The 24,605-nt window shown below is 46.8% G+C and overlaps 1 protein-coding gene across 3 annotated transcripts in view; it reads right to left on the bottom strand.

The window, feature by feature from the left end:
• Positions 1-6,686: 6,686 nt before the first annotated feature.
• The window catches only part of LOC128894503 (homeobox protein caupolican-like), a 100,434-nt gene continuing 82,515 nt past the window's right edge, over positions 6,687-24,605 (bottom strand). For all 3 annotated transcript variants that reach the window (XM_054156263.1, XM_054156266.1, XM_054156264.1), the window contains exons 5-7: positions 23,088-24,081; positions 22,751-22,832; positions 6,687-10,313 (exon numbers count right to left, since the gene is read on the bottom strand). In XM_054156263.1, the coding sequence (XP_054012238.1) occupies positions 22,793-22,832; positions 23,088-24,081 (1,034 nt within the window). In that variant the 3' untranslated portion in view covers positions 6,687-10,313; positions 22,751-22,792. The remainder of the gene's footprint in view (positions 10,314-22,750; positions 22,833-23,087; positions 24,082-24,605) is intronic.

Genomic DNA, 24,605 nt, shown 5'->3' with positions numbered 1-24,605 from the left:
GAATGTTTCATTTTCTCGACACTTACAATTGAAGATTCAGAAATCTGGTGGGGATCGAGCTCAGGAGCCACGGGCAACAGATAGCCTCGAGCCAGAGTCGAATGGGACACTGTCGTCGAACAGGGAACCTTCCTAAATGGAACTTGGCATTCCAGCGCAGCGTGAGGTGACTCGGTCTCGTCGTGGACCGCGCACCCGCTGCTCCAGCGACCTTCGTCGTTCATTCGTATCGACTCCTAGACAACGCCGCGCCGTCGGGGGTGTCCTCCTGACCACGTCGATTCTCTCTTCCTCGATGACTCCATCCGGCTTCGCCGCGACGACTGCTAGCTCCTTTCCAACCGGTTCCAACGCGTATTAATTGCCTCGCGCACCGGTTACAGGGATCGCTCCATCCGCGGAAACCTGTGGAATAGTCTGATGGTTAGCTGGATCGGATCTGAAAGGGGCCGATGTACTCCAACACCTGGACACTGAGGGCTTCGATTCGAAAATGGTAATCAATCGACTTTTCTCGGTGTAATGTATTCTAAAGTGGTCAGCTTACGTTTCTCGAATGTAATCTCATAAGTACAACCGCCGTATTACATACTCCGATTGTAACATTTATTTCGTACTCTTTCTAATATTAGAAACACTTAAGCCAGGGATCGTCAAACTTTTACCGAGGTAAAACATTGTATTCATCCAAGACGAAGAAACAATACCGAATAAATTATGTATCTACGCTATCTACTAGCTTTGAGAGTATTTTCTATGTTCTGATCATAAACATCAACCGATAAAAAAAGTCTACATAATATTTTTCAACATCCGCATGGAAAATTTCATCGCGAACCCCTCGTGAATTCCGTAATTGGGGAAAACTCGTCGGGAGACCACAGAAGGCGCGCGTCGATTCTTTCCAGGAATAGAGAACTCGTATCGGAGTCAAAAATCTGTAAGCCAGGTATGCAAAACGTGTGCGTGATTAAAGTGAGTCGCGCACTGGTTCGAATCGGGCCGGATTTGATCGGATTGGATCGGATCAGATCGGATCAGACATTGTATCGCAGAACTAGTTGCGCACTGGTGCGAATCGGATCGAATCGGACGTCGGTACCGTGCACACTGCGTCGGACAAGTAATACCGAATAGATTGTCCCTGGCTGGGCGCAGCGTCGAAGAAAAAGAAGCGATCGATCGATCCTTTCTTTCTCGCCAAACGCAGCCGGCAAAAATTTCAATCGAAGCGTGAGTACCGGTGGTGGCTTACGCTAGTTAAAACGTCTAAATCAGCAGAGACAGAACGTGCAGAGTACAGAGAACTTGTAAGACATTTAGAGCCTGCGGAGCACCTATCCGTTGCAGATCGTTAAGAATTTCTAGGTCGTTTAGAACCTCTAGGATGTCTAGAATCTTTTGAACAACTGGAATCTCTGCACAGTTAAGCAGTACAATTAATTACAATTAATCTGACGATTTGTCCGAAAGGAACATCTGATCCCCCTTATTAGTACGTCACAAGGAGTAACTATAGAGATTCAGACGACGCTCGAACGTGAAGACCTGGCAGCGGACACGCAGCTAAGGATGAAGCAGAAGAAGAAGTAAAACCATATGAAGAAAATGGTGGCCCGCCCCGAGGGGTGTCCGCGCTCCGATGAAATAGTGTCCGTAATCCGGCGTAAGTTAGCGCGGAGCGATGTCCCATGGCGAGGAAGACGAGGCCCAACGTGCTGCTCTTCATGGTCCCCGCGAGCTGCGTGTGCTCGTGAATATTCACCTCCGATGCGAGACGGTGACTCGCGGGAAGTAGCGATGGAAATAAAACGCTCCCAACCAGCGACCACTCGAGGTGGAAAATTTCAAGCTTGTCGAAGGTGTTGCGCTGTACGCCGTTGCTGAAGACAATTAGTATCGCGTTGGGACTAAGATTTTACCACCATCAAAGTGACTACCGACCACTCTGGCCTGATAGTCAACGAGTTTTGAGTTAAAAATATCGTGAATCTTGTCATTTGGGATGTGCTCACCCTATTAAATCATTTTCCAGAACCTAGAAGAGACGATGGCCTGTTCCAAGGTCTGTTACTATAAGTCCAAAGGATACGGGGTTCATAGCCTGCGCAGCGACAAGTTTCCTTGGATTCTCCTTGCTATGCGTAGTTTGACATCGTCACCATTTTTCCTATTCTCTTTAGATAGCGCTGCCACACTTTGAATACCGATACGCGAACGAAACGCAGCTAACCTAACAAACGCAATCAAACAACCGTGTCCGTGCAAACGTACGAGGATTCCACGAAGTGATCGCTACACGCTACTTGAAACGAGCATTATTTATGACTTGACTCAACATTCTTTAAAACGACTACATTTTACGACCTAAATTGTATGTATCTCTACATTTAGATGCAATCGTACAATGAAGTCCTTACTCGTAAGTACTTGGGAAGTACGAATAAATGCACGTAATTACTTGTAGAATGCATTATGCAATAGGTCGCATAACAGTGTACATCGCAGGCTCAGTTCCGTTAATTTGAATAGATAAGGGAATAAATAAAACATATATATACATATACATATAACGTGTGTTATAATACGCAGCCTGGACACAGCATGAAGTGGGAAGACCCGATATCTTCTAGATAGGCGAAATTTATTTTTCCACAGTTCATATATATTTAACGAGCGCCGTGTAAGACACGTCTAAGCGAAGCTTTACAAACAGTCCTTGATTGCAACGACGGACGACAGATTACTACCTGATCTACTAGGATGCACGTCTGCTAATCGAAAGGTGTTAACTGTAGACGCCACGAAAAGAAGGATGGTAGGTTAAATCGCAAAAGGAAAGTAACCATCTAAACGAACCCGCTGTAACTTTCGCACTGACCCAAATAAAGTCCAACTCCTAACCTCGATGGAGCAGTCCAAAAGACGATCTAGAACGAAGCGTTGTTCGGGGTGCAATGGATCAGAGGCCCCAAACCGCGTTCCTCCGTTTACCAAGAATTGCATGAGCGGTCAAGCCGACATCGCGAAGCTTTTTCGTAGGTACGAGCAGCCGTCTTATATGGTCCCGTTCCCCCCTGAGAGGAGAGAGGGCGGCTGGTGCATACGTGGGGCATCGCGAACGATGCATCATGACTGCACCCCACGCGGTGCATCCCGGTATATTAGTCACCGGGAACGGGCACCAACTGCCGGGGCCAAATTGAGTCTTTGCCATAAAGTAAGCCGTAAAAGGGGTTGCAGTCGCGGGGAGACGCTCCGAGCAGGAGGAAAGGCGAGCCTTCGCGCAAAGGAAGAAGATGGTCTCCGTTGGTACGGGCCCAGGGGTCGAGAGAGATGGACGAACAGCCAAGGTGGAACGCGCGGACATTCAAATTTATGGTAATGTTCGACTGCTCCGCACGGGGTTATCGATACGGTCCTCCCTGCCCGTTCTTATTCCTATTATTAATATTACTATCGTTGCCATATTCGCGTCCTCGCAAAAACGAATCCTCTGGGGTATGTTCCGAGGAACGACTCGACGCCAACCTTTGTTTTCACGGGGACAGGTTTCGTTTGTAGCTGGCCTTAAATTAGTCCCGCGGTCCTCGATATCTCGATTTGTAGCTGCTTTTTATTTCTCCGTTTGGTTCAGACGGTTCGGTGTTCTTTAAAGTTTAAGGAACACTCGGACTTACCACAGCCTGAACATCTTGCGTGCAGTACGCAAAAGTATATTCTGTAGCTGAGATCAGCCCCACTACCCGAATATTCTGCTCTGACAATTCATAATGCCTTCGAGGGACAATAAAAAAAATAGAAGTAGTACAAATACTCTAGGTATGCTTGCATGTCTTGAATCTCTGAGAAAATGCCCCAAACAATCGATTCCTCCGAGACTGCCATCTCGAATGCCACGCATCGAACTCGAGGGAATACTCTGGACTTACAACCATTGCATTCGATAAATCTGTTTGCGAAGCAATCGTTGGAACGTCCTATTGTCGAGGCCTCGTCGCATAGCAGTCCGAGCATCCCAGGTAATAAAAGCAAAGCCCGAGGCGCGGGGGTGTTCGTGGCCCTCGGCTGCTTAATTCGCGAGCGCAACAACGACCGTTTCCCAGGCACGCGTTAAATCATCGCAATACGTCGAGCCGTTTCCCTCGGAGCGTGTGCATATTCATCGGGAGGAAACGGACGGGGCCCCTTAGGTGTATCAGAAACGGTTAACCGCGGCGGTGCACGCGGTACGAGAGGTTTCCGCGCACCCGCGGAGCCTCGCGACACGTTCAACAGCCGGCTGCGAGATCTCATATTTCTTTGCGAATGATATAGGGCCGCCGTTGTACGCCCGGGTCTCGTAAACTTTCGCCGACTAGCGCGCATCTGCCTTGCCGCGCCGAGAGGGCTACGTAGGGGGCGCCACTGTGGCGCCCGGGAAAGACACGACGCGCGCAGGAAAAAGGAACGAGAGGGTACGACCCCATAGAAAATATTGTACAAGCTTTATTCGGATATTGATTCGATCAATAATTTCGTGATGTTTTATTTCGTTTTGAAAAAATATTTGTCTAGTATGATGTATATCACCTTTTATTATATAACATCGAGGATTCTAGAGTATGGAGTGACATGTTTATTTTATTTCTTTTGAATCTTTCTTTGTCTATAATTTTTACTGTCTAAATGAATCGTGGTACCGCAATAAAAATACCTGAAATACACATGGTTACTCCATTTGCGCTACAATATAATTTATTTCTTGCAATAATATAAAAATAATAGAATCTACTATCTGATAAAAAGAAATTATACTCACATCCATAAAAATCATTTTCCAGTCCTCTCCCTACAGCCCTTCGGGGTCGTCCTCAATTAAGAAATACTTAACGTAACCTCTTTTCGTGCACCAGAGATGGTAACACTGCTCGAAGGTGGATTTTTCGTTTCAGTTCGAAACGATTTCAAACACGGCCGGGCATAAATTTCCCCGGCTACACAGTAGACAATTTCACGTTTTTGCTTGGCAGAAAAAGGATAGGGCCCCGAAGGAGAGCTTTCTCCGGAATGGACGCGCGACAACCGGCGAAGTGATTTATACGTCACGATGCAGGCGAGCCTTGAATCTTCGTGGGAAATTTTCGCGCATAAATCCGATCCGTAAATAATGCCACGGGCGATCAAAGCGACCGTGCGTGAAGCAACGCGAGACGCAGCCACCGCGTCCCTCTGTTTTCACCTGACCCGCACAACGGCGACCGATAAACCGGCGCAAAATTGGCTAGTAATGAATTTGCGACGTCGATAATTGCCGCTTGGTTTCACGGACGGCTGGACTTCCGCTATCGTTTCGCGTAATTATTCGCGGGATCGATGTTTCGATCTTATCTGGTTGAATAATGCTTGGCTAACGTCCTACAATTTCCATATGGGCTTTATCGAAACGCGAGCTCGATTAATGCTGAGATGTTTTGATACGGTGCGTTTGGGAGGAAATTATTATTAATGCGCGAATAGGGGTGGTTATTTTTCCCATCGCTTCGGAAGGAGGATACCTGAAGGAACGTTGAGTCTAGGGTGTTACTGTTTTGTGGAATGGGAGTTATACTGGGTTACCTTTCAGTTTATATAGGTTTATATTATACATAGGTTACTTTTTAGAATTAACTGATGAAAGAATAAGTAGGAGTAACGAATACCCATTTGATTTTCTTTATATTCAATCAAATTTCGCTCGAATAAATTCTTGTAAAATATGGTATAACGGATAAGGTTCATCTTTCTTTCTTCGCTCAAAATTTTTATTTAGACAAGAATTTCATCCTCCTCAGTTCGAGCTCCCCTTCCTCACAGATCCATTGTCCTTCTTTCGAGGGCCGCGTATTTTCGTTGGAACTCCGCCCACCGCGAGAAGTACAATTGTTCGAGTGTTCAAAACACAGACATCCTCGTTGTGGAATGTCGGTGTGGCCGCGAAGCGGTTTCGACGCCTCGCGTCGCGCGTGACTAGACTGGCGAATTGCGACTGCTCTACGTGCGAAAATACTTGTCTGCCACGAAAATAATCGCCCGCGCCGGCCTTGACGTCGAACGCGTTCGAAACGCCCGTCTGAAATACCAATTACCCGAATTCAACGTTCGGAAAATATTTTAAAATTGATTTTTAATATATTATTAAACGTTAATAAGCCAGAAGTGGCTATAGGTCTTTTGAGGCAGTCCTATGAGGTATCGGGGTTTGCTGTAGTATCCCAGATCAGGCCTAAGAAGTGATAGTCGAGCAAGTGGTTCACCTCCTCGTGGTTCCCGTCGTGAGTACCTCTGAAAACGTGTTTTAAAAATTGGGCTGAATTGACGATAGCGCGAATTCCTAAAATTTACCGGAATTGAAAATGAATACTGGAATCCACAACTACAAAGATTAATTCTAGTCTGCTTTGATGTTTCTTTAATTATCACAACGACGATCGGACAGTAATTTGACGGATGAACGGGATCGAGAGTGTCCTGGAAAGATCAAGGTTTAAAAGAATAAAAAAGAAAATGAAAAGTGAAAACGTACAACATAATAGTCTCCTTTTTAATATAATGAATAATGGTAGTAGACAATAATAATAATAATAATAATAATATAATAATAATATAATAATAATAATAATATGATGTCGGCAATAATAATAAAATTATAATAATAATAATAATAATAATAATAATAATAGATATATTCTGTCTATATTCACATTCAGAACTATGTACAGTTTAATTAATTTACAATTGAATTCGTACGAACAACCAAATAGAACCTATTAATCATAGTATGTATATATTTATATATTTATATTTATATATCTATATACCTAGTACCTGTATTATGTATATTCACAACAAATAGTTCTCTCTTCTTTCTCACGAGGGTGCGATCGTGTACACAAAACTCTCTCTCCCCTCCTCTCTCTGTATACTCGTTTTTTACCCTTGTTCTCGTTTATATTCCTGTTCTTGTTGTTTATCCGCCTGTTTCGATTCCGACGGGAAGGTACGTTCGACCCTCGTGTCCCTTGGGCTACGCACTGATTATTTACAAAATCATTATCGAGTCTAAAATTATTTTTATACGATATATGTGTCAACGAATGCACGAGCATCGACCGTCCTCGTTAAAGTACATCATCGATGTCCTCTCTTCCACTCGCCTACCTCCACTTCCTCTGTCCGTCTCTCGCATGCACTCTTTCACATTTTTTTTTTGTTTATTGTTTTTAACCTCGCCCATTATCACAGATATAAATAAATGTACTCTTTACAAAACAATGTACAATTTCTCGTTCGCTCTCGCTAATCCCCATTCTTTCTAAACCGTATGCTCACCGACGTGCCACCCTCTTCATCCCTCGGCGATGACACGCACGCACACACGCTCGCATATGCCAAAGTACAAAATGATAGTCGATTTATTTTATTATTTTTCATAATTCCCATTTCACCGTTTCATTCGCTGCTGCCTTGGGTTCCCGATCAGCGAACACGAGACACTCGGCGATCATCGAACATACATCTAAACAATATATTGCACAGAGGAGATTGAAAAGTAACGAGGATAGAGTACGATGCTAATTAAGGTAGATACCGCTTGTGTCGCGATCGACGAATTCTCGTGCGCTAAAAGTGCACAGTGTTCGGGGAACCGGAAGTCTTCGTGGATCGCGAGTGCACGGCGCCCGCGCGAAAAAGGACGAATTTACTCTTAATTAGTTTACCGTCCCGTTCAAGCCACAGTGGCCATTCACTCGCACGATTTCTTTCCAATATTTTTATTCTATAACACAGCGTGGAGACGCCATCTTAAATCTCCACCTTGATACAGGGGACTGAAAGTCGCATTAATGCAAATTAACCACTCCTCATTTCGAGGAACTTCTTTTCTATCGAATTTGCGTGTCTACATTGCACCTATGCACAGCAGCCAATGTTTAAAAAACATGACTCACAGTTATGGGATTTCACCCCTTCGCGTTCGTAGTTCCGATCGTCCAGGCTCCCGATTGTATTCCTTCAAATTCTCCCGAGGCCCAAGACCACTGTGGTTTACGACCTATAGTCCTTTCCAAGAAATTTGACCGACCAAGGGCACTCCCCTGACTGAGATTACGAACAATGACAGTGCTGCAATATATTGAAACGAGGAACTATTACACTGATAAATCCCTTTTCCACCCTCATTTCAAAGACACGCTAGTACATATAATATGTAGGGCCATCGTTCTAGACCTAGGTACTCTCCTGGGAAGGACTCTATCGCGAATTTTACATAGACAAAAATAGCATAGTTGTCTTAGGGTCGAAACAAACGAATTGGGCTATTGCCAGGTGTCCCAGGAATAAACTTAGGGTGACAGCTACAGCGGTCTCGATAGCTCTCGACTGATCGGCCAAAATTCTTGAAAACCTTTGCTTTCGTGTACACGTTAACGATCCCATTGAGATAATTAAAGAGTTAGCGATATTGTAACAATAGAGTATCTCGTAGCGCCTCGCCGACGAGCCTCGAGGATGACGATTCCTGTCGTCTTCTCAGGTAGAGTGTCCCGCGCGAGTCGCGACGAATCTAAAACTCGACAAACGACAGCATCGACTTGGAACACTTTCCACCAGGTCAGCGGAACTCTTCCAAATTCTTCTGCTTCGTCTAGGTAGCTCAAACATTTGGGATACGATAGCATTCGATGGAAATGGCGATGGAACCTGGAACTCCTTCGCCCAGCCAAGTCGATTCTCTTGCTTGTCGAGCTCTAGCCACAGAAAAGGTTCTCTAAGGGTGTCCTCGCGTTCAGGTCGTCCTGGAAGGCTGCTACTTTGCACGTTGCCCGTGATTCGCGGAGTCCTTGGCTCCCTGGAAGCAACAGGACCCGCGTTCGACGAGTAGTTGGACGTAAGCGTGTCCTAAACTGGTCCTCCCGCTCACGATCAAAGGTATATGTACAAAACAAGGATCGATCCTTGAGACGCGGTGAACGGTTGACTGGTGGTCAAATCGTCGAGTTGGCCCGCGAATCTACGACCGACCCTCCTATTTACAGAATCAAAGACGTAAAACGCGAGAAGATCGAGGGACACGCGTGACCAGATAACTTGGACACATTGCGCGCGTCGGTTCGTCGATTTCTTCCCTTGTTTACCTTGATAGGCCCCTTTCCCTTTCAATCTACCGAGGGAACGAAGGTTTCTGATGGATTATTATTTTTTGGTATGTAAAGTTGGGAACATTCTTCTGTTTCCCACGTCCACCGTCATGGTGGTCGTTGACACCAGCTGCGGGAAGTGTGACCGGAGGATTCTGAATCTAGAATTAGATTTAAAGCAAGATGTCCTGTGTCAGTCTTACCGGCGAGTCCACTAGCACTGTCTGGACGAAATTTGTATAACTCTCTACAAGATGCTTCTCACTATGGAACTAATCGACTAATATAACGTGTTCCCGATATAAATGTTTACAGAGCCATTCACCCAGGTATTACTATCGTTTTCTTAAAAATCCAGGACAATGTATCCTATTCCAAATCCATCTAACTAAAAACTGGACAGCTATACAGCTGTATCACTTTTCTTTTACAAAAAAAAATTACACTTGATCCATAATTTAATAGAATTTGGCAGAAATCACTTCGGTAATATCTGGGTTAATCTCCTGGATCCTGATTTATATCAAGGATGAGCAAAGGGGTGGTTTCGGTTAGCCCATCGCTCGTTGATCGACGAACTACCTGCGATTTTGGATTATTATTCTGTGGTAAATAGTAATCCATCAGTAATTTTCAACCCCTTTTGTGTATCTTCCGTTGCTATAGAAGAAGCAAGAGGTTGTCTCTTCGGGAACTTCAGGGTTCGCTGAATTTCTCGAATACAGGGGCGCGACAGACGCGATTTAGCGCACGTCCTCTGGAAGTCTGCTCTCTCCTGGAGTCTTCCTCCCTTACGTACTCGTGCGTAAGCAGGCACTTCGACGTAATTCCCCTAATTCCTAAATCTCCTCTAAGCCGTCTTCGGCCCGACTCGCGCCATCCCTCGTTCGTCTTTCGCAGTGGCAGCTCGCGGAGGGCGGGGACGATTTATGTATCCCTAGTAGTCACCCTTGATTCTTTGCTTCCTTCCTCTGTTCCTTTCGTGCTTCCTCAGCGCCGAGTCTTGGCGCTTCTCGCCTCCGTCCTCTTCCCGTGACCTCTTCTTCCTCCTCGCGGAGCCGAGACGACGCTAATAAATCCCAGGACCTCTCGGGAGCGCGTATTTACAGTCCGGTCCTTGGGTCCCTGCGTCCTCCGCGCCGTGGCTTATTCCTGCAACATAGAAACGAGAAAAGACTTAGCTTCCGCCATGTTAGTCTTCTCTGTTTTAGAGAAGAAGGGGTAGCACGTGGTGTAGCTCGAAGGTGGCTCGACGAGGGGCAGTGTTTCGGGAGGGTGGCACGCGTTGTCGCGAAAGGTGAGCTTGCGCGGGACATGAGGGAAGGGGACAGGATTAAGACAGGCAGGAAGTTGGTTCTGTTAGGGGTTAGACAATCTACTCGTTTCTTAAACCCTTCAGTGCCAATTTTGCAAGTATATTTTAAATTTCGTGACGTTAGAGCTACTAAAGCTAAAACAAGAAGGTTATTCTACTCCACTCTTGAGGGCTTGTATCGCTACTATAATGGTCTTCAAATTATACAACACCTTTGTTTAAAACTTTTATTGCGTACGCAATTTTTTAACGTAAAATCGTCAAAATTTCCTTGGTCTCTCATTAGAATATTTTGGTTACTCATTCAATGCTACCCTTCCAAAGACTCTCAGGCAACGATAGTCGCATACCAATGCGTGATCCCGTTAATAACAATAATAACAAGGCCAAAGAAGGCGAAGAAGCGCCACGACGAACCGGTACACGGATGAACGCCGTGACGACGTTCCATTTGCAGCTCAGAGGCGTCGTGTAGCGACTCGCGAGAGAAGGTAGAAGCGGGTATCAGGCGTGCCGATCGTAGTGGTACGTGCACACAGGACTTGTCTACCAGGTGAGACACGGTAATCGCGTATCGATAGCCAGCCACGACGTATACAGCTCCGATCCACCGCAACGCCGACGTATATAGCTCTCCGCTAATAGTTAACTATGATCTTACAAGCCGTTTACATCCACCCGATCTGGCCGCAGTTGCGAAAACCTGGCTGCTCCCAGCGCGTTACAACCTCTGTCCACCCGTGGATAAGTGCGCTTTAGGGATTTCGAGTCGTCACTCTCTCCTAGCGTCCTAATGGAGCGGTGAATCGAGCGATATCATTCGGTGCTTTCTCATGGATTCTTACATTTTCCGACTGATGGATCAAAGGTGGAGAATAATCTAACCTGTTCGCAGAGTGAGTTTTAAAACTATGTGCTCCGTGCACATTTCATACGTGGACTTTCATGTATGGCGATTTAAATGTCTGTTTCCTACGTAATCGCCAGAGTTAAGTATGCTGCAAAAGGTTCCTGCACCCGCGTAATAGGAACGAGCAAGTTACCAAAACTGTAAGGGTCCGCGAAGTGAAACTCAACGCTTCCAAAACTAAACGGTTGCACCGATCGATTTATCATCCGGAAGAGCCGACACGGTTGCAATGAAAAATCGATCCTGGACAGGAATTACTCGGCAACGGAGAATTTCTCCACGTCCAGCCAATTGGCGGCTCGGACAGATGTACAGGAAGAGTCCGTCGCGTGTTTCGCCAGTAACACGCGTAATTCCACGGAACAGGATCTCGCTGTGGAAACCCGAGAGTGCAATATATCTTTGAAACGTAGCTTGCGCCGACGTGGCCCCGAACGGAGGTCATTTATCGCGCGATTAGGGCCAGCCTCTAAAATCGTTCTCAGGTCCTGACGATTAGGCGGGCCCGATAACGACGACAATCGCGACTCCGCAATTATACGCGCGGTTCTACGGTTAGAACAACCGGTTCTCGAGGCGCTACCAACGTAAGACCAGCGAAAATATCCGCCACTGGCGTTCGTAAACTCGTAACCAGACTATTACTCGAGCGGTTACGTCGCCACCGCGCTGGGATCGACTCTGTATACCCTGCAAGCGGCTATCGTTACGCGATTACCGTGTCTCAGCCGGTGCACGAGCTGGCAATGCATTTTCCCGTGCCATCGACACAGTCGATGCACCCTCTTCGACGTCGTTTATTCCGTTTCATGGGCGTGCTACTCGGACCCGCGCTTACAAGGTGTATGGGAATGTATTTATGGAAAATTCACGAGTGAGAAAAGATCGTCTTCGAATAGAGGATATTAGACTGCTTTAAATTATTTCCTTGTTGGTAGTTAGATGGTAACCAGAGTTGCCATATATTAACAAGTGTATAGCAGGATGGTTCTGTTCCCGAGAGTCTCAGAGTCTGTATGCAGAGGATACTTCAAATAGGTCGAACAAGCCTGGAGATGGGAGTTCCTCGTGCATAGAAAAATCGAAAAGTTGCGTATCGTTTTGCGATGTGCGCATCGTCGTTAAATGTCGCGAAAAATTTTGCACACGAATGGAAGAGTGACTCACTGAGCTAGACGGTTACCATCGAGCCCGTTACATGTGTCACCATTGCGGCGAACCGCGGTTTTATATCACGCAACTACACAAACGATCACGGTGTATCTGGCTTCGTGATTAAAATCGACGCGCGTTTCGCCGCGACAGACCCGATCGTGTCTAGAGTAACTACGTTACAGAAGTTATTTAAGATCGGGTCGCTGTCTTCGATCTCGAGTCAGCCAAACAACACCCTAATTCTAATGAAGTCGTACAAGCACTTCTATTAAGCGCATTTTACTGAACAACTTTACACATAGGTACGTGCAAGAACAGATTGCTTGCATTGAATAGTCTTTCACATCAACAGTTTTCACGGAAAATCATGCGCCACCAAAGGAATTTTAATCCAAATATAGATAAATAAGCAGAGTCCTACGACATCCTCCAAATAGCGGAGACCGTTCCAGGAATATTATTAACCAGTGAAAGAAGGCAGGATTGCCCGACGATGAATGTTGATTAATTAAAAATTATAGCAGGCGAATTCGCTGATCGTCGAGATTAATTAAGCGAAGACGAACCCAGAAACGGACCGCGAGTCGCAATAACTCGACCCTCACCGCGTTACGTAAGGTTTCCACGAATCGAACTTCTTCGCTCGGTTCCTTCTGTCGAATTTGCATACGTAACGACAGCTCCCAAAGTACATTCCGATCGTGGTTCACCGCTCGAATCCCCAAAATCACTGGCATCCGATATTATCGGATCCGTGGAACTCGGCTGCCCGAACGTTACGCTATTCGAAGATTCGCGCGATTCGTCGACCAGAACTGCCATTGTTTTTTTTTCTTTTATACAGAACGATAGTTTTCTTTGTTCGCCAAAATTTAAAAGGGAATCAGACATTAAGTTGGTCTCGCGACCGATTTGCAAATAGCCATCCAAATGGCCATCTTCTCATGTAACACGAATCAGGGCTGCCATTGTTCTCGTTTCTTCTGCGAATTTTCATCACAGTGAAATATTATCCATCGTGAAATTAGAATAGAGAGATAAATGTTTGCCTCGCGAGGAATAGAAATTCGCTGATTAAATTAACGCGCTCGAGTGTGCAGCGTCGAGCTACCTTTCCGCGTTTTCGCGGCTTACCGCAAGCATCAGTTGGATTTTATTACTTCTCTGTACTATTTTATTTGTAATGGGCTACGGACTATCGAAGGGAAATGGAAGCAATTTGCAACGAGGTGAGTTCATGCCTTGGCGTGACGAGGAGATGAACGTACCTCGTGAAATTCACTTAACCGGTTGCTTGGGTAATACGGTCAACCGAGTATTATATTAACTTGGTCGTCACAGGTGCATTAATTACGTAGTTACATAATAAATGCATAATCGGTTCGATAAATTACGTTGCAACAAGTATTAAAAATATCAGAGTGAAAGGGAGGATACTCGTTTGAAAAGATAGAGTACTTTGTCGATAGTCTAGAGCGTCCTGTCGGTAAGACTCGGCAATGTAGAGCCCTAATCGATCGAAGGATTTATCGACAGAGCTTTCTACATTGCATGCAAAGCGGTCTGTATTATCGATTGTGTCTCCGACGTTCATCTTTTGAACTGTGTGGAGTATCCAAAGAGGTTGTAGCAGTTGAAGACTTCCACTATCGTTTCTAGTAATGGGAACAACATCTTCGTAACGTTAATATGTTATCCAGTTGCTAATATAAATAGTTAGATAGAACCTTTCCCACTGCTTTCTATAGATACCTCGTTCTAGACGAACCACGACCACTAAACGCATTCGAGTAAATGAGTCTTTAATTGTTCCGAACTACGAATAGGATAATTAGGTCCCTGTCTGTAGCTGGCATCATTGCTCGCAAAAATCCAAGGCGAACGGAATGCTGCTTCGCTCGTATTACTCGAAACGGGAATGATATCGGGAATCGTAGCTCCGTAGCGAGAATTCTTTCTCTTCGATTTACTAGAAAGTCCTCGGAATCTAGCGTGGAGCATCCGCTGGATAATTGAATATTCGTATCTCGCCAGGCGAATTATGAAAATGGCTCGCCTAACTGTTAGGAGTTAACAGCGAGTGTAGACTTTCACGGTTCGAATCGGAGGATAATTTTCTGTGGGATTCCTGGCCGCGCGCTTTCACGGGGCCAACTAATGAGCTGGTTTGGTACTGTTTTTAGAGATTTGCACGCTCTACTAAACGGTAACAATGGGATCGATAAAGATTTTGATGAAAAAATTAACCAGAAGTAGAGTCTAGTAATAATCAAATTCCTTAAATTACGTTTCCCTCTGTAGCTGTAATAGTGAATATATAAGAGATGTATAGCAAGCAAGCAAGATAGATGCAAGCAAGGAATTATATCAGATATTAACGTCGAAGCACCGAGAAAGATTAAAGCGAGCGATCCAAGCGCGGAAACAATTACCCCCCGACGCGATTTACGATCCATCGCAGCGGCGCTGGCGGGATTTTTGCTCCACGGGGCTCGATTCAAACGAGACACCGTGTACCCATTTGTTCGACGTTTCAACGGCGTGTGACAGTGGCGTAACGGTGCTCGACGAATATTTCAAAAGGCTACGGGCTATCTGTTGGCTCGGCGAGCCGAGGCGTGGCGCGCCTCTCTTCATTTCGCTCCTCGTTCGTCCTTCCCTGGCCTGTGCAGCGCACGAAATGACGCGAAACCGGATGACAAATGTCACGTGATTACGGAACAAGTCGTTTTAAGAGTACCCCGGTGTGTCGTTTGAACGTCGCTTTCTCGCGGACGTAAGGCCTCAAAGATAAGCGTTGTACCAGAGTCTTTTCGTGTACCTTTCACGAGCGACCTCGTTGCATCACATACTGGATCATCCCATAGATAGGCAGACTAATTTATTCGAAAAATTTGTCCGTTGATGACCGAGAACAGGGACTGAGTCAGTAGCACCAAAACATTTTTAGAGAGAAAAACATCGTCATTACTAGGCTAGCATTGTTGAATGATTGTATGACTGATTTGCATATCGATTTAATTTTAATTCTTCAAGTGCTAAGGTTAAAATCACGTCCATCGGACGTGCAACTCACCTGAAGAACGTCGCGCGCGCGCCGAAGGCGTAATCCGCCTTGAGCTTATCGTATCAATTGCATTCATGATTGTATTAAAAAATTCCATAGTTTCCAATGCTTGTCGTACTTCCAATAAAACTGTAGCTTTAAAACTTAAATTTCTATCAAGCAAACACTAGCATCCATAAATCACCATATCGTAGTTTAATGTAAGTATTATAATTCATCCTAAATACCTGACTAGTACAGCTACCTCTAAGAGTGCAAATGGTAAATGTACCTTTCCTGAAATTTACCAGCGTATCAGGAATTGAGTAATAGAATCTCTTAGAAATACCTCCGCCGGAGCGAAGTTGTCGGAGATTAAACGACGCTAATTAGCCCGTCGACAGTGTCAAATTCAGCTGTCAAGCGCGAAGATAGTCTGAGAGGTTCGACCGAGTAAGAGATTAACCGCGATCCGCGTGGTTTCGTAACTTCACTTTTCTTGTATCCGTTATAGATAACGGAAAACGGATTTGTTGGCTCGTATTAAAAGCTTCGCAATGACGGGAACCGATAAACCAGCTCGACGATTCGTCCCGGAGAGAAATTCGTTCTTAGAAAGGTGGACGTGAAAGCTGAAATTTCGTGCAGTCTCGTTAGGTTGAGCGTATAGTTTCGACGCTCCTCGATTCATGGGCGTCCTATTCATGAATATTCCGCGATTCTGAACACTCTGTCGAGTTTGAATAAACGAACGGTGCCTCTATCGAGCCTGGATACATCGTGTCTGATGTACGATGAATTTCATATAAAGGATGAACACACTCGGGTAGCTCTCGGGCGATCAAAAGGACAGTGTTACCGAAAAATGACACTATCATACGGAAATAAATAATTCATTTCGATCAGTACACCGGTGTTCCTTCTATAATTAAAACGTAAATTGTGTGTTTTAAAATAAACAACAATCGTGAAAAGTACAAGATTTAAATAATTTCTTATTATAATATCTTTTCTTGACATTATAAAGCAACTTTTCAAGTAGTTTAGATATCTATCGTAACTGTATATCTATTCCGCCCTATTAATTCTACTGTTAATTATTGTATCATTCTTAAGCACTCAACAGTCTCAGATACACACGCTTAATCTTCCCTGATTCAGTCCAAACAGCTTACGCCCACTCTGCCTACGAGTCGCTGGCTTCTCGGTGATTTCAATACAGATTTCTGCGTAAGCGGTGTCGTCCAGTACTCGCCATGCAGAAACGATGACAGAAACGCGTCCTCGAGTTTTTTTCACTCCAGCGTCAAAACATCTTCCTCCCTCCCACTCTGATAGTCGAGGGATCGTTGGATAACCCGGATTAAGATCTCAGGAGAGCGTCCCTCTCGTGACCGCAGAGGTTCATGCTCGTGACGGTAATTTATCCGTAATCGTAACAATGATCTGGGACCCAGGTGATGCGACTGACGTGTGCAACGTGATGTAATTTAACGCGGGGAAGGTCACGTGGAGGGGGGTGGCAGAGATAGAGAGAAAAAGAGGGAAAAAGCAGTGGCATGTTACCATGTAGGCGAAACATTCAGGACTCTAATCACAGGAGGCTCTCGAATACAAATGTTTCAAGTAAATACTTCAAACCTTTTTCGTCAATCTGCTTAATATACAAAGCAATAAGCTCTATCACGAACCATACGGATTGTTTCTGAACAATTGGTTTGGTTTGGAAGCTGTCTAATTTCGTAACTATGTTGTCTCGATAAAATAAGATGAAACTTTTATGTATGTACTCGTTTCTTTGTTTGGATGTTACCTGCCAAGTTCCATTTTGTCTTGAACTTCACGTAGGTGTATATAACACACCACTGACAGAGAGAAAAGAAGAGATCTCGTGAAATCGACACGTGCTCCAGTGGAACGCGTCGACTGCTACGACACCCTGGAGAAACGAGACGAGCAGGCCGATCGCCAGGAACGATAACGCGACGCGGATTTCAATTCCTCGCCGTGTTAACGCGACTACACCGCGAGACAAACATGGTGTTTAATGGAAACTCGTCTGGCAATTACCCTGCTGTGCGTTATCTCGAGCGACGAGTCCCTCCGTGCACGCATCGTCCTCGGGAAACGAGCCGTGGAAATTATAAAGATGGAAACGATCACCAGGTACCCTCAAATTACCAGCCAGCCTCGTAATTTAGCAATTATACAAGCGGACGATCTTAAACAGAGGTGTGAGTGATCTATGCGACGATTAAAACACGTTCAACTGAAGTAATTAAAAAGGTGACACAGTTGTCTCCTGGATCTTTCATGTCTTCCTTGTGTGAAAATCAACGAGGCTTCTTCTAGTCTTTTTTATCTACTGATAAATGAACAGTGCCAACGTCTTTTCTTAATGTAGCCTCTACATTGAGAACAGAAAGTTTTTACACGGGAATGTAATTGAATTATAGAATAATCATTGGTTAATTAAAAATTGATTATTCATAGCCAGGAAATGACCGTGTCGCGCGTTATCTCGCGAGTCATACCTTGTCTTTGCATAGACACGTTGTCCATGGCGACCGAGCGTGGAAATTATAAAGATCGAAGGACCGATCAAGTCCCGTCAAATTACCGGGTAGCACTGCGATTTAATAATTATCCAGGCGGACGCGACGGCTCGACATACGTGTTTTTCCGCGAGATCTCCTATCTGTCCCGCGCTGATAACTCAAACAAGTCGGGCAGCGACTACTCTCTATGATACGCTCCTCGTTATTTAATTGTATAATTATAATATTCTGGCCCGCTGATGGTTGTATTAACGACGACCAACGGCATATTTTCCAGCGAGATCCGCGGCGCGATTAATTGGGGAGTGGCGCGGGATAATTAGAAATTATCCTGATAAGTGGAAAAACACGACGCTCTCAGGGAAAGAGATTTTTCTTGAGGAACCTCGACCTCGGATAAGGTGGTAGCCATTGAAAGTGTTCCGTGTGAGTCGGAAAATTGATTAAAAAACCGCGAGGGTCGAATGGAAAACGAAGCAGACGTTTGCATAATTTTAGATTAACCCTGCCTTACATGATCCGCTCGATCAAGAAACTCGGTCGAAACAATTTCTGCAATGTTTCTTGAGGAAATTTTTACAGGATTTGCGCGTTACACATGTTCGCGTGGGAACCGTGGATTCAGTCACGTATTGTACGTCTGCAGCATTAATTAATTAACGAATATATAAATAGCTGAAGAACAATTCCTATTTCGAGGCGTGACATTAAAGTTATATACGTAGAGGATTAAACGATGATGTCTGAATAAATCTGACTGGGAACGGGACGTGACGAGCGGTCTTAGAAAAATCTTTAGGCTTCGAGATACTTGTTCATCGCTGATAACATGTCAGCAACAAATGGTGGCGACGAGCTTCGGCGAACAAGTGAAAAGTTAAACACAGAATCGAATAATAGGAGCGTCTTCTAAAGCAGAGGAGGATGGAAAGTCACTCGCATTATTCAGGAGAGAAATTTCCAGGGTTAAATTGCGTACGCCCAGGAGTGTTCCAGAGGATGGAGATGGGTCTCCACGGTTTTAGCAAGTTCTCCGGTTACCCAGGTAGCAACGAAGCCGGCGGCCATCCGAGGACGTAAATCCGGGCTACCGTTTCGGCCCTGAAGATCGCACGATCTGCGCCGCGGTGTAATAAAGCCGGGGGATCGCGCATCGTGCGGCAGCGGAGGATCTATCCTGGGCAGAAATGAGGTTCGAGGACAAAGAAGGACGTGGCTCGAGCAGGTGAAACACCAAGAATTTCAGAAACGTGGTCTCTGAGAGCAGAAGAGGACTTTCCAGGACCAGGATTCGAGATCTCGCGACTGAACCAGAGACGATTCAGAGACCAAGAATCGCCGGAGACGAAGAAAGAAAAAATCGCGACGACTTTGAAGGATTTATCGAGCGGACACTTGATTTACAATCTCCTGGACTTTAAAGCCGATGTAAAAATTTGGACAAATTTAAATTTTACGTAAAATTATTTACTATATCGCTAAATATCAACCTCAACGTTCCACCCAGGTACAAGGATTACCACGATAAGCCCCGGTGGTCGCGAATTTTATGGGGACGCCGTGGGACCGTGTAAATATCGCGAGCAGGAAGGGGCCAGACGGATGGCCGTCGGCGGAGGTCAGGCCGTGGGGCCAGACCCAGATCGGGAGTTCACCACCCAGCCTAATGGCAATTAAATATCCCCGCGCTAATTGGCAATTATAGGCCCACCGTAGGGTGTCGAGGGTGTCTCACCGCTCTCTGTTCTCCCGAACGTCACACACACCTGAGGTTTCGATCTCTTTCGCCTGGCGTTCGAGGAGGGAACGAAGGGGAGAGAAAAAAAGGAGCAAGTCCGGCAGGTAGGTGCAACAAGAGGCACTCCTCTCGCGCGATCTGGAGCTTATACGTATACCTGGCTCCCTGTACCCGGGGCTGACCGACGGACGGAGGGGTCTGGCGACCGATCGAGATGGTCCAGGAGGGAGTTCAGGATGCGAGCCAGAGAGTGTTATAGGCGTCCAGGCCACGGGGCCCCAAAGGTCCCTCGGTACGCGCGCCCGCAGAACGAGGGGCCAGAGAGGGGGGCCCGAGGTGACGACAGCGAAAACTAGTTTATTTGGGACGCGGCTATAAATTAGGATCAGATCGCCACGCGATAAGAGCACCGGCTAACACCCGGTTCCCTTCGAAAGGATCCCTCTTCACGCCGCTGTTCTCTCTTCCCTCGACTTCTTTCAGCAGGCAACCTACGAAGAAGAGACAACGAGGACGCGTCCTCCTCGTCGCGCCTATGCCCGACCATCCTCCGGCGGTTCGTCGTCTCTATCCGACCGAATAATTCCGGAATGTTGGTCCTTTTGTGCGAAATAAGCGATCTGACGCTAATTAGGGCGCTGGAATATACGAACGATGCTAAATTTGCTGCGAAGTTACTGCCGGTCGGATGGCTTCTCCGTTCTTGCTTTGCCTTTCCTTCGATAACTAAATACGTTTTGCAACTGTTTGTTATCGTTCAACGGAAGAATTTAGCGGCTCACTATCGACAACAGCGAAAGGAAGGGCTCCAACAAATGGAGCCATCTGTATTTAGAACAAAGTTGATCTTCATATATTCCTGACGCGTCCACCTACGGAAAAATTAATAACACCAGAATATGCCCCACTCGATATCATTTAAGTTTCCTATGAAACATTTTTCGCTCCATTTCCACTATTAGATAGGTTATCAAAGAAATGAGAAACTTCCACCATAAATGTTTGAAAATTCATGTTCTCCAATCGATTCCTGCCCACGGTTTTCGACGCACACGTGAATTCGCAACCTATCGCGATAACTTTTGACCTCCTAACCCGACGTTGGGATTACCAAAGTGTCAATGAACACAGTACGTCCATACGAAAGTATACAATCGACCGATCTCTTCGAACGAAGATTCGGATCTATAACGGCGTGTGTGTCTGCGCGTCTTTTTTGTCAAAAAACTGGTCCTGGCTTGTTTACACCGTCGAGGAATCAGATAACCTTGAATGGCGCGATACCTTCGAGATGCGCGACGAAACGAGCGAGGAAAAAAATCGGAGTAGAAAAGCCCTGGAGATGAATCTGGCGAATCGTTTGTAAGGAAACGAGAGAACAACCGTTTCGAGATCCTCACCTCGAGCCTCCCACCCTCGTCACCGTCTCACTCTGGCCGCAGTCTTGAATGGAATGAAGTCTCAGCTATTCTGAAGGCGATTTAACGATCGCTCGACTACTACGGATAACCACTTTTCTATCTTCTCGCCGAGTTTTCTCTCCGTCCGAGCACTCCGCCGTATTAGCGAGACGTTCACAATCGATATCGCCCGCGGAAATAGGTGCGAGTCTGTTTCCCGATACCAGCTGTCGGGCGACTCGGGGTAAATCGGGAATATCGTTCTACCTTCAATCCTCGGTTTAATATAAATTCTAATATGGGATTGAATATCGGTCTAATTTCGTAGCTTGATTTAATATCCAATCTAATGCAGGTTTCGGTATCTAATTTTGAGGTGAATATCTAATTTTGAGGTGAATATACTCTAAAGATATGATCGAAAGCCACGGGAATTGAATAATTATTACGATGAAGCTAATAAAACGGAAGTGTCGATAATACACATTTAGCATCGCTTGGTATCTGTAAATTTTGTAAACGCGTTTTGTAAAATGCTGACTTTGACTCGTGCATGGGTCGTAAACCTACAACCACATCGAAGCTTCGAAGACCAAGGTTTACACGTAAGCTTAGATAAATGCAGCTTGTAATTCCTGGATGCCTCGAAGGCCCGAGCTTTCTCCATCCCTGCGCGCGAGTACGCGAGCAGGACCGCGGTCAGTCAGCATCGCGACAGGTTCAGGTGTGCCCGAGAGCACGGTGTTCCCGTGTAGCCGAGCACTCTCGAGCGGTCAGAACGCAGCGGGACCGTGCGCGAGAGAAAGACGCGGGCAGCCAGCGGTGATTCCATTCACTGATTGAAATCTCCGTCCATTTGTCACTGTCAAGAAGGTGGCGATAGCCTCTCTTCTCTCCCGTTCCTTCCCTCCTTCCCGGTCGCTCTCTCGCTCGCTCACCTACCCGTGGACTGCCCACACGCTACCCGATACCCGATACTATTATTATTTCAACGCGAGTCCGTGCCTAACGACCAATCGACACGCCGGATATTAATTTCTTATCGATATCCCCGCAGTGGATCGCCGATCGAGCGACGCCGTCCCGCTCGATCTTCTCCCGAACGCGCCATTCCGCCGATTCGCGAGCCGATTACGCGCTCGTGTACTTCGTACCCTCCTCTCGAAGCCCCCATCCTCGTGCCTTTTCCCATTCGCGAAATGAATTACGATCCGCGTGGTACAGCGCCGCGCGATTAGCGTTCCCGCTGTAAACCCGATTTGTCAGCGAGTCCTGCGGGACGCGCTGGAACGCGACTCCTTCTTTTAGCTCGCGAAGTGATTCATCCGCGACATTTCCTTAACGCGACGTCGCGCGCGTCAGAGGAACTCTGCTCGATATTTCTGGATGGGATCAGGTTTACACGGTGGCAAAAAATGGGGTTTCGATTCGACGACGAAACCGGTCGAACCGAGCTGCTTCACTCACCTCGAGGGACGCGACGGTGATCCGACGTTGATCCAGCGCTCCTTAGACCGGCGATACGAACCCGCTACCCATCGACTGCGACCTGGAACAAATAGTTTCGAACGTTATCCTGGTTGCACGTTCATCGGCTGTGAGAATTTGTGGTTTCGTAAGATGAAGAGTCTCTAACTTTTTAACGGTTGTGCAAGAGTAAGGCGAATACGGTTAGAGTACGTAGGTAAATATTACGATTACGGTACTATCTATCTTCAAGTTACGCGACACCTCGACCAATAGCCTAACAACCTTCGTATCTGAATTACGTCCAGGTTTCTAAATAACCATCGTTCGCACCTACCCTTTGTAGAACGGCTTGAACGCGGTGGTAGCCTCCGTGGGCGGCAGGCTGGCAGTAGTTTGATGCTGATGGAGGATGGAGTTCTGTCCCGCGGGTGAGAAGTCTTTGTGGGGTGACGTCTGTAGCCTGGAGCTGAAGGAGGAGGCGCTACTGGCCGAGCCGGAACTCGTGGACAGATAGCCAGCCGCTGGATGACTCGCTCCGTACGGATTTGGATTACCGTTGGTCGTGGCGTTGGCGTTGCCACCAGTGCAGTAGCCGGCCGGTGGTCCCTGGATCACTCCATTCGGTGTAGCCACCTTCATGTTGGGTGGTGTCTGTGGTGGAGTGTCCGTACCAACCTCGGGAAACCCCGCCGCCGCCGAGGAGGATGCGCTCGAGCTCGAACCGGACGAGGAGTTTGGGTTGTAGTGGAGCTGACCACCGGAGGAGGACGAGAGGAATCCTCCGTATCTCGTCGCCGCGCTCGAGTACGGAGCGGTCGCCGCAGCAGAGGGACTCATCGACGCGGAGGAGGGCAACGCGAACGAGCCGAGGTTTCCACCTCCGCCACCACCACCCGCGCTTCCACCGCCTCCGCCGCCGCCCGAACCGAGCCAAGGTTGCTGGGAATGATGATGATGGCCTTGGTTGGGCAGGTGATGCTGCTGTTGCTGCTGGGCGTAGTGCTGCTGATGATGGAGGTGGTGGTATTGCTGGTGATGGGGATGCGTGGGCGGTGGCGGCGTTTTGCAGGCCGCGGTATCCGCCAGAGACCAAATTTTCGGCTTGGTGGCGGGTATGGGTACCCCGGCCGCGCTGCAGTCGGACTTTATGCCCTCGTCTTTCAGGTGGTCCTCCCCGGCGTAACCTTGATGATGATGGTGATGATGCTGCATCGCGTGGTGAAAGGGATGCTCTCCTCGTCGCGGGTCCTCCTCGAGATCCAGGTCGTCCTCGTCGTCCAGGTCCTTGTCGTGCTGCAAGTGCTCCGCTTTCACGTGCCTCATCGGCTCTGCAAACAGACCGTAACCGTCAATTTAGTAAATTGCCCTTGCGCGAGTGCTCGGGCGACCGACCGTCTACGAGGATGGGTAAAAAGTTTTCGAGTGGTCGATGGAGGCTATGTCGAATGCTGCGAGTACATTTTTCTCTTTAGCGATACGTTTACTTCTTATGGGACATTTGGAGCGCAGGGTAACGTACGTTATTAGCGTCTGCGAGGTTCGCCCAAGGGAGTCGAAAGAATCGAGAGTGGATCGAATCAAAGCGAATGGCTAATGGCTCGTGAAACCTCTTCCTTCTCGTCAAGGATGGAGCGCAACGGAACGCGTTTTCCGCGAGACTAATAGAAAATTCAATACGGTCAACGGCGTATCGCGTTACCCTTGCACCCCTCGTTATTCGGCCTCGACGCGATGTCGGAATTAATGGTTTATAATCCCTGGTGTGAAAGCGAGATCCACGCGAGTCGCCGTATCGGTAGCTGCGAGGGGTCGACGGCGCCGGAGAAACGGCAGAAAAGAGTCTCCTCTCCCT

This window comes from Hylaeus anthracinus, unplaced genomic scaffold, assembly GCF_026225885.1.
Source record: "Hylaeus anthracinus isolate JK02 unplaced genomic scaffold, UHH_iyHylAnth1.0_haploid 4, whole genome shotgun sequence".
In the NCBI taxonomy this organism is placed as follows: Eukaryota; Metazoa; Arthropoda; class Insecta; order Hymenoptera; family Colletidae; genus Hylaeus; species Hylaeus anthracinus.
Note: the sequence above shows the minus strand (reverse complement) of the source record. Positions and strands in the feature narration are given on the sequence as shown.